We start from the raw sequence: 11,005 nt of genomic DNA, 5'->3' as shown, positions 1-11,005 counted from the left end.
ATTGCAACATCACCTGTGACTGGAACTGTCAATGGAGCCGATATCAGCAAGTGAATACAGACTTCCGATGCCAGCATCCATGGAGTGGCGGCCATGCTGCATTTCGGAGGATGCCGCTCACGACGAGCAGGGGTGCGCATTGTCAGTGGCACACATTCAGTATTTTTTATCTTTAATATTTATTAACATTTCAAAACAAATCGAATTCAAAGACAGTAGTCCCTTATTAAGATGATCCAAAATCTGTTTTTTTAGACACAATACCAGTTCTTACCATCAGGTGGCAGCAATACAGTACCCTTTATAAACATATAGGGGTCTATATCAGTGATGGCTAACCTTGACACTCCAGCTGTTGTTGAACTAACATCCCAGCATGCCCTGCATCAGTTTGAGCATGGCCAAATAGTTAAACTGTAGCAGGGCACGCTGGGATGTGTAGTCCAACAACAGCTGGAGTGTCAAGGTTAGCCATCACTGTTCTATATAGTAAGCCTCGAGGAGTGGAGATAGATAAAGCAGCCATTCAGCTCCTAACTGATAAGTTACAGGCTATATTAAAAAAAAATTACAGGAACCCCACGCCCCCGGAACGCAAAAAAAAAATGTTTGCCAAAAAGAGTTTTGCCAAAGAACCCCGCACAGGCGCATAAATCGTTATGCACATACGCGCTAGAAAAACATTGGTCCGAAGTGCGAACGCGCGGGGGGACTGAAGCAATTAGAATCACCGCCATGGTTTTGCCAATTAGAGAAAAAATGTGCTTTGCAATCCAGTCTTAATTAGGACCTTTACCTCTGTCCACTTCATCGCTCTACAAGGATTAGTACATAGACCCTATTTGCTGTACAGTTGCACTTGTAGATTACGCTAGAGTTGGATTACTGTATATTTTATGGGTTTAATGTAGTAGGAAGTAAATTGCTCAAAAGAAGCGTTTATGGAAAACCTGCAGAGGTGCATTCACCCGCATCTGTAGTATATGGTGCTAATCTGCTACTTATATAAATAAAATATATATTTCCAGAAAAGGCATATTTTTGTTTATGTGTTTTTAAACATGTTTTGGGCGCAGGCTTGAGCTCGTATACTGCTTTCACGCTGCACCTCGGTCCTGGGTTATTCTCATGTGAAATCCTTTCACACAGAACTCGTGTCTGTCTAGCATGTCACGTTAAACACTCCCTTTAAAAGGGCAGCACCCAGTGAGTAGTCCTGGCAATCTGGGCCTGGGTAGACCCTTTCACACAAAGAAAGGACCTGACTTGACAAATTCTTGTCTAAAATGACTGTACTTTACCTATTTGACCATGCTCTGTCTGTACTGTACCCATGCTCTGTCTGTACTGCCTCTACAATATAAGTGTATTTAATGCATGTGAAACATGTATGATTCTATATGGCCCATACTTGCATTTGTTCAATTTTGAAGCATGCATAGAACAAAGAGACTCTGCATAAATGTCTGTGTGTGTGGCATAATTATTAACATGTCATATAGCAAGGTGCCGCAGGGAGGAAGATGAAGATATGGCAGTAAGACCATTTTTGGGTATTTCCAACACTGGCAAAAAGAGGTGACTGACAGCAGCCTGTGGGACAGGAGCTATTAAAAATGTAGTCCTGTTCCCATTATAAATTTTATATTTAAGAAAAATTTACTAATGTGCGGAACTTGTGATGGATTTAGACTGCTGGTGTTTAATAAATGTAAAACCACTGGTGGATTCCACCAACTGCTGCAAATCCACCAAATAGTGATTTGGCTAATCATAAGATTAAGAAGCACAACACATATGGGCAATCATTAAAGATTGATAGTATCTTATGGGGGCATTATTATTTAATGAATACATTACAGATCCTTAAAATTTATTATTAAGTTGCCAATATCAAATAATTGCTGATAGGGCGATAATAATATATACCATTTTTTTTTGTGATATGAGCATCATTGATAGTTACAGAAATATTGTTTCGCCAGTCAAATATACATGGATGGCCCCATTAGCAATTATTGGCTACTTTATATAATAAATAAATAACATTGGAATAGTAATCTAATTGTCCCCAGGAGTCTCTGCTCTTCCTGATTGGGGATCTCTCTCTGCAATTGGTCAGTATTCGATTGCTGGCACTGCAGCTCCACAAGAAGCGTGGACAGAGGCGTAACTAGAACTGTGTGGGCCCCATAGCAAACTATTGCTATGGGCCCCCCCCCCCCTCCCCACCATTTTCAAGAGGAAGGAAAGAGAGAGAGAGAGAGAGGGAAAGTGTGGGAAGAGAGGAGGGGAGGAGAGAGAGGATAAAGAGAGAGCATAGGGCAGAGATATAAAGAGAGTTGAGAGAAAAGGGGATGTGCAGAGAGCAATAAAGAGGAAAGAGAGTGGGGGAGAACAAGGAGAGAGTGGGGAAGAGTTAGAAGGGGTGAGGTGCCATGTCTCTTGTGTGCAGGGGCTTTTGAAATGTGCGCCGGATGTCCTGTGGGGAGGGAGTGAGGTGAGGAAAGAAAGGGGTGAGCAATGAAAGGATTTTGACTTGTGACAGGCATATTTCTCACCCGGCCGCCATCAGGCTTCAGCAATGGCATCTTTAACCCGGCCTCCGCTCTTCCTTATATCATGCAGCTGCCGTTGTACTGCACCCCGGCTCCTCTAAGCGGCTCAGGCATAACAGGCAGACGCCAGTCTCCTGTGCTGGATGGTTGCGTGTTCTTTGCGCAGGGGCTCAGGAATCCGCCGATATCAGTGGGCCAGATGTCCTGTGGCTGTGGGCTGGACACACAGGCTTCTGCATGCGGTCCGCCGATTGGCTGGACACGGGCTTCTGCATGCGGTCCGAAAATTGGCTGGGCACGGGCTCCTGCATGCGGTCCGCCGATTTCGCTGGTTCCCAATACTGATGGGACAGCGGAGCAGCATTTGCCCGCACTGAAGTATGTGAGGGAAAAAAAACAAAAGTGTGCAGGGGATAGCCTGCTGGGCTTTCGGGCCCCCCAAAGGCCCGGGCCCATTAGCAGCTGCATCCCCTGCACCCATGGTAGTTACGCCACTGCATACATACATATAAGTGTCTCTCTCATATACATCCACAAACACAACATAGTGCAGCTAGTCAGATATGCAACAACCCCACCCAACGCAGCTCCATAGATGTTTAAAATTGTCCCCCCTAACACAACCCCTGGCTGCCACTCCAACAAGGCCACTGCACCTTCCCCGGTAACTTACTGGGGAGTTGACTTCAGTGCACGCTGACTGCAGGGAGCGGAATGAATCATGCTGGCCGGGCGACGTATGGAGAGTGGGGAGGTGCTCCTCGGACCGCCGCGGACCGGGTGCTCAGTGGTCATAGACTCTGCGACGAGGGGAGGGGGTGCTGCATAGAGCCGGGCAGGCCCGCCTCCTCTGACTGGTTAGAGCAGGTGCTTCGAGGACCGCCGCGCAGACCGGGTGCCCAGTGCCCATAGCTTCTACGACGAGGAGGAGGGGGGTGCTGCATAGAGCCGGCCGGCTGTCACTGCCTCACACAGGAGAGAGCTGTGGGCTGCGTCTCCTGTCCACCAGCGGCTCAGACACAGCCCCTGCTTTCCTGGCTGTGCACCAGGTCTTCTCTGTCACCCGCCGCTCCCCTGCGCTGGGCTTCCTCTCTGCAGGCGGCTGAGGGAGCTCAGCCGCCGCTCTCCTATGCGACCTCCTGCCGGCCGGGTCTCTGGCGCTGAAAAGGTACACTGGCGCATCCTCTGTTCATGCTGTACAGAGGGTGCAGGGGATACAGATGCTATGGGGCCCCCCAAAGGCCCGGGCCCCATAGCAGCTGCACCCCCTGCACCCTCTGTAGTTACGCCACTGAGCGTGGACACTGTACCCAAAGAAGCAGGAAATATATTATTTATTACCAGTTATTTATATAGTGCACACATATTCCGCAGCGCTTTACAGAGAATAGTTGACCATTCACATCAATCCCTGCCCCAAGGGAGCTTATAATCTATTTTCCCGCAGACATCTATATACTTGCAGACGCATTCATTCTAGGGCTAATTTTGTTGGGAGCCAATTGACCTACTAGTATATTGTTGGATTGTGGGAGGAAACCGGAGTACCCAGAGTAAACCCACGCGACCACGGGGAGTATATACAAACTCTGCACAGTTAGGTGCTAATCATTACACCATCCGTGCTGCCCCTTACCATGCAAGAGGGCATGCACGGTACACATGCAGACTAGCGGGCAGTGTATTCATACAGGAGGGCTGGCATTGTATTTATACAGAAGGGTCAACGCTGTACCTATGGAGGAACCGGGCACTGTACCTATTCAAAAAACACACTTTACCCATGCAAGAAACTGGGCAGTACAATCATGCAGGAAATGGGCTCTGTTGATGAGGACTTCACTGTACCTATGTAGGAAGCAGCCATTAAACGACTGCAGTATGGTGGGCAGTGTGCCCATGCAGGGGGACAGGAGTGTACCCATGCAGGAATAAGGAAGTGTACCCAGGCATGCAAAAAGCAACTACTGATTTACTGTACACATGCACGTTGAGTGTGGGCGGTGTAACCTGTGGGAGGGCAGGCTGGATACCTGTACCCTAATCCATGCAGTAGGACAGATAGCATACCCATGCAAGAAGCAAGGACTAATGTAGTGTGTCTAGTGATGTGTAGAATGTACCAATCCTATACCCATGCAGTAGGACGTGCACTGTACTACTACCCATGTAGGAAGGAAGTTGGACAGTGTACCCATGCAGACTGACATTGATTATAAGTATGCAGGATGATGACAGGCAAGGCATGAAGAAAGCAGGCAGCACTGACTGATTTATTATACCCATGCAGGAGGTGGCCAGGCAGTGTATCCATGCAGGAGGGTGGACAGGGTACCCATGCAGGAGGGGGGACAGGGCACATATGCAGAAAGCGGGCACTTTCCAATGTACTCAAAGCCATGCAGTAGGGCAAGCAATGTATCTATAGAGGAGGGCTGCCAGTGTACCCATGCAGGAGAGCTGTATGTGTGTACCCAATGCAGGAGAGCTGTCTGTATACCCATGCAGGATGACGGGCATAGCTGACTGTACACATGCTCGTACAGGAGGTGAACGGGTAGTGTGTACCCATGTAGGAGGGCGGACAGGTACCCAGGAAGCGGACACTGACCGACTGTACCCAAACCCGTACAGTAGGCAGGCTGGCACTGGCAGCGTAACTATGCATGAGTCGGGCACACTGCCTGCTGTAGTGTAGCGTGTAGCCGTACTAGCCGCGAATGAGGGCGGGCAGTGTACCCATGCAGGAGGGCGGGCACTGTAGCCGGCCTGAGTCCCCTCCCTGCTCCCAGCACAGAGGAGGGGCAGGGGCTGGATGTACCTTGAGCAGCTGAGCAGGAGCAGACAGAGGCAGCGAGCGAGTGCTGGGTATACAGACAGACAGCTGGAGGGGGAGCTGTGTCTGGGTGAAGAAGCACGGATCCGACAACCTGCTCTGGTGCCCTACCCTTGGATCTTGCCGGTGGCACCTACCCCCATAGATGCCCGGTCTCTGGCAGTGGGGGGCAAGAGAGTGACACAAGCGACCTTGGACTAGGAGAGAGCCCGTAGCCGGCCGCCCCCTCCTCCCCTGTGGCTGCTGCTACCTGGCTGCCACACAAGATGCCAGGCTATGATTACAAGTTCCTGGAGAAGCTCAGGCGCAAGTTTGTGTGCCCGCTGTGTGGCAAGGCGATGCGGGAGCCGGTGCAGGTGTCCACCTGTGGCCATCGCTTCTGTGACACCTGCCTGCAGGAGTTCCTCAGGTAAGCGGGGGGCTGTCATTCTGTAGTCCTTTCCTGCCCACTGTGCCCCTGTGTGTGCCACTGTGCCCCTTCTTCTCCCTGCCTTCCTCCTGTTGCCATATGATTGCTTGGCCTATGTCTCTCTCATATTGACCTGTCCCTACAAGCCTATCACTCCCCAGGCTCAGACAGTGCAGTGCCATGCATAGTAAGCATTTGTCTGCAGATCTGAGTCTCCATACCAGTGTCTGTCATGTAAATCTCCTGCACATTTGCACCCTTGCCCTGAGGTGCAATGTTCTGCACAAGGCTGCTCTGCTGGTTGTGTGCTGAGCAGGTCCTGTGACTGTCACCTCCAGCACAAGGAAGACAGCTGAATGGAGCAGCAGGAGGGGGCATTGTGTTGAATGGTTGCTGGTTGACAACAAACACAACAACAGAAAGTGACTTTGTTGTGAAGCAGGGGAAATGCACATACGTGTTTGGGAAATAGGTGGAGATGAAGGTGGAATATTGGACAGAACAAGGGGCTGTGGTGCCCTTCAACTTAATCCTTTGTTCAGATTCCTGCTGCCTCTTACTGCCAGGAGGATTTACAGTGTCCTCAGCTCTTCTGTTGCCTGTAAAACTGCCAAAAAAGCATCATCCTTGTTGCCAGAGGTATTCCCCAGGCACACTCTCTGCCAGACACAGGGACAAGCTCAGTAGGATTCAAGTCAGTGGGATTTCACTTCCTAACTTTTTACATTTTTAAATCCTGTTAGATTGTAAACTCTTGGGGATCCATGTGGTTTAGCTGGATTTCATCCCCTGTTTTAGTAGCTTAATTGAAAAAGCTACAGATTTGTATCCTTCACACTACTTTGTCCTTTCAACATTTGCTCTGTGACATTAACAGTTACAGATGTAAATATACCTTATGTCCCAGCATTGTACGTAGCTCCCAGGAGCACCTTTGTTATTGATGTCATTAAAAAGGGTGCAGCTTAGTTTAGAGTTTATAAATACTTGCAGGGAATGTGTCCTTATTACAACATTTTATTTTGCATGTAAATCGGTTATGGCAAACCACAATTGCCACAAACCAAGACTTTGGTATAATAAAATTAATTTATGTCTACATTCTCCAAATTATATGTACATACCTGGCCTAGATTCCAGCATTAAGTTATGGACCCATAGTGCTAAATTTGGATGAATACTCACCATCGTCATTTTTGTGGAATAAAATAAGCACAAAGGTTTGACACTGAAAGTAAAGGGCTAAATGACTTTTTGTGGGCAATTAATCACCTACCAGTATTGCGCTTTTTGCAACATCCTGTTGACTTTGGGATGGGACTAAACAGGCGTTTGATTGCTATGTAGTCCAACCATTGCCTTCCATTGTGCAATGCTGCAATTTAACTGTGTTGCCTGCACTTTAAGCGATTAATCGTGTCCATTGACAGTAATAGGATGAATCTCCTATTCAGGCGATTTGGGGCAGGAAATATTGAGAAGGGTAATGAGATTGTAGTGAGCTTAATCTCATCAGATTTAATCGCAAAGACTATAAATTGCCGGGGTAGTTTAGGCCTATATGTACACAAGACGTCATTAGCATTAGACTCACCTGCTGCATTTGTGTGCGGGGTAACTCATTTACTGGGCTTGTAGCCAAGCTTTTTTCTTAAAAGAAAAAAAGTTCAGAGCGGACGGGCGGGATATATTACTTCTATATGCAGTCAGCTCATTTCTGGAATCATTTTTGGATTTAAAAGGTGTGTGTGATGTAAAGGCTGCAGATTCTCTGTACATTGGTCTTGTGAAGTTCTAGGGTGAGTAACCATACAATATCCGGCTCTCTTATGTCTCATGGGGGGATCCACCCTATTGCATGCAACCACACACCTCATCCTAATGTTGGGAGGGAGGATCCCATACTCATGCACAGCTACTGATGTCAGATTCTTAATCCTAAACTTCAAATATTTTTGAATTATTTAATATATGTAGGGGTAAATTTACTGGGATGGGAGTTTTATTGAAGATGGGATTTTTCCCATAACCAATCAAATTCTACTTATTTATTTAGGACCTTCTAGAAAATAATAGATATAATCTAATACTGCTTTCAGATCGCAAATGCAGGGTCGTACCGGGACTTTTAACCAGTTCAGTCCGGGTGCGACCCGGCATGTGCGGTCTGTTCACACTGCAAACAGCGAACCGGCAATATTGCCGGTTCGCTTACATCATCAGGGGTTGCCGCGGGGAGTCGGCGCTTCATCGGGGGAGGGGAGGAGGCAGCACTTAGAGCTGGCGCTGCTCCAAGCGCTGCCTCCTCCATAGTGTGAATGGGGAACGGGTCAGCCCATTCACACCGCACGGCAATGAGCCGGTACGAACTCTGCGTTCTTACCGGTTCTTATTGCCGTGTTGCTACCCGTTTGCCTAACCCCTTTAACATCGCACTAATTACTTGGTTGAGCCGGCAAGAAACCAGCTTGTACCTGTTAATTAGTTGTGATGTGAAAGGGGTATCAGTAAATTTACCCTGTACTCTTTTAAAAGTGGAAAATTAGTGTATTCTGTAGATTACTAATAATACTAAATGTAATATATGAATTATTTGTGGTGAACAACTAAATATGTAACATTTGTGCAAATCTAACCATTGTGCTAGAGAGTTGACACACATATTGGCCACAAGAGGGAACTTTTTCAGATACAAGGTTATCTAAGAACTCTGGCAGTTCATTTAGAATAAGTGATTTACTTCTTACTTCCTATATAGTAGGTCCCAGTTATTCCTTTTTAAGTGCTTGCTTATGATGCCTATGATGGTAATTCTTCACTTCTCTGAGGGGTAAAGGATCTGTAGTGACGCAGCTCTGATGTATAATGATTACAGCAGTGCTGGACACACTCCTCCATTATCCCAAACGTGCTATGAAGACGTCATTAAGCCAGCACAAAAGAAGTCATTGATAACTTCACTCCATTCATTAATGATTCATGTTATAGACTTTGTGGCTTAAGTGGTCAGTTTGATTAGGTTTTGAGTTGCAGAAAACAAATATATGCTTTTTATAGCGATATAGTGCTTTTGACCATATCATGTTCTCTGCGTCCAGGATTTCAACTTAAGTGTATTTCTGTAGTGATCGATTCATATTTAAAACAAAACTCCTTAATGACCTTAGCACTGGAAGCTACAGTATGAACTTAAATGGGAATTTGGGTATTGTAGAATTCGGATCGGTGTGTTGGGTTGTGGCACTGTATCGCTTTTGCAGGGGTTGGTTCACCAATTACTTGGAGCCATTAAAGGTCCCGTAGAACATTTGCACTTAAGCCAGCATAATGTGAAGCGATGAGAAAACCCACACATTACTATAAACGTGGCCTGTTGAGAAACATGATCAGTTGAGAATCTAAACAATATAGGTTCTAGAGGGAGTGCTCCACATTCTTCACTCTGCATGAGGTTATTAATAAAACGGAGTACAGAGATTATAAATATTTAATGGCTTGTGTTCAGTCCACCTCCCCCTCATATGAGATTTTTAAGCTTGGCTCTTACAGTATTTGTAGAAAGTTATTGTTACTGCTCCCTGTTCTATTCAAGTTATGTGAAACCATTTAACCTGGGTAAATATTTGCGTCTCCAAGCTCCGCCATGTGTTCATTATGACCAGCTCTTGTAGAATGCATCGGTGTACTCTGAAATATCAAGCTGAAGTTTCAGACTTTTTTTGATGGACTATTTAACCCAGGGGTGGCCAAACCTGTCCTCAAGAGCTATCAACAGTTCATGTTTTTCAGGCAACCTGTGGATCTATAGTAGGAATGAATGCAGAATATTTGAAAATGTGACAGTTAGTAATGACTACAGCTGTGCACCAGCTAGGTGATGTTGGTCATGTGACAGTTAGTAATGACTACAGCTGAGCACCAGCTAGGTGATTTGGAAACCGTTGACCATATTGGTAGATCTCGAGGATGGGTTGGCCACCCCTGATTTAACCTATCTAATTATTAAAATGCCATCATCGCTCACATTTGTTATATAAATTAAAATAAAATTGTGTAAAATTAGTTTATATTTCCTATCCAAGGTAAACATTACAGGTCATTATGATAAATAAAATGGTTTGCTTGGCAATTTTCACACCCCGTTTGACACATTCACTTGGAACTCAAAGGGTTATCTCTATTTCAGTTGTGTTTAATAACCACAGAGGACTTTGTTAAAACGTAGTTATTTTTAAAACCTAGAACCCCATTTATCAGCATGTCTTAATACCAGCTGCATATTATGTTTGGTATCGCAGGGATACTAATGAATATGCCATTGGTGTTTAACATTCCTTACCTCTCTGGTGTGGACCAGCGACGTCCCCCTTCTCGACGGCATCTTCTTCGCTGTTGCCGCCAGGTACAGGCTGCAATTCATGTGCATGCATGACAGCCAGTCCACATATGTCTATGATTCTCTCACCGGTAGGGACCCGGCAATGTCTGTAAGGCTTCACTGAACCCTGAACAAGTTTAGCTGGGTCCCCATTGCCAGCAATGGGCACTATAACGCTCTCTCCATCTATTGATGGAATAAGTGGTCCAGTGACACACAGCAGTAATCTTCGTTTACCACTGTTAGTTGAATACTGAAACTCCTTTCAGTATTCAACTAACAGTGGTAAACGAAGATTACAGACATAACCCTTTTAGCAAGTGATAAGTTTTGTTCTTAAACAGGGCCCCTAAAGTAATACATGTGCTCATTGCCCAATTCACATGACAATGACTGAGAAGCAATTGTTTACTAGTTTCAGTAGATAGTAATAATGTGTTTGACAGAAGGACATTGCATTGCAGTAGGCAGCATTCATATTCCACAAACCAGTATAATAATGATAATTATAATTTTATTTATATGGTGCTTTCTCCAGAAAAAAATCAATGCATTTAATGGAAATCATGAACATAATAAAGAGGTTACATTTGCAGAAAAATACAGAAATAATGTAATATATTATGAAAGGTGCCAAGTACATCTGAAAGGGGATAAAATTCTGTAGAACATCCATGATGTAAATTTGACTGACTTTTGGTTCTGTTCACCACTCTCATTTTTATAGCTGATAGCTTTTCGTAAAGTCCAGAACAAACTGAGCTAAATAGTTTTGTGTCTATCTGGGCATACAGTATATGGATGGTGTAATGGTTAGCATTATT

General features: G+C 45.6%; 1 protein-coding gene across 1 annotated transcript in view; it reads left to right on the top strand.

Moving 5' to 3' along the window:
* The first annotated feature begins 5,374 nt into the window (after nt 1-5,374).
* Nucleotides 5,375-11,005, top strand: part of TRAF4 (TNF receptor associated factor 4) — a 36,140-nt gene continuing 30,509 nt past the window's right edge. Inside the window, exon 1 of the mRNA XM_083172361.1 lies at nt 5,375-5,803. Within this exon, the coding sequence (XP_083028487.1) occupies nt 5,661-5,803 (143 nt within the window). The 5' untranslated portion in view covers nt 5,375-5,660. The remainder of the gene's footprint in view (nt 5,804-11,005) is intronic.

Source organism: Crinia signifera, chromosome 2, assembly GCF_055691185.1.
Source record: "Crinia signifera chromosome 2, ASM5569118v1, whole genome shotgun sequence".
Lineage (NCBI taxonomy): Eukaryota > Metazoa > Chordata > Amphibia > Anura > Myobatrachidae > Crinia > Crinia signifera.
The sequence above is the reverse complement of the archived record's forward strand: the minus strand, read 5'-3'. Positions and strand labels throughout refer to the sequence as shown.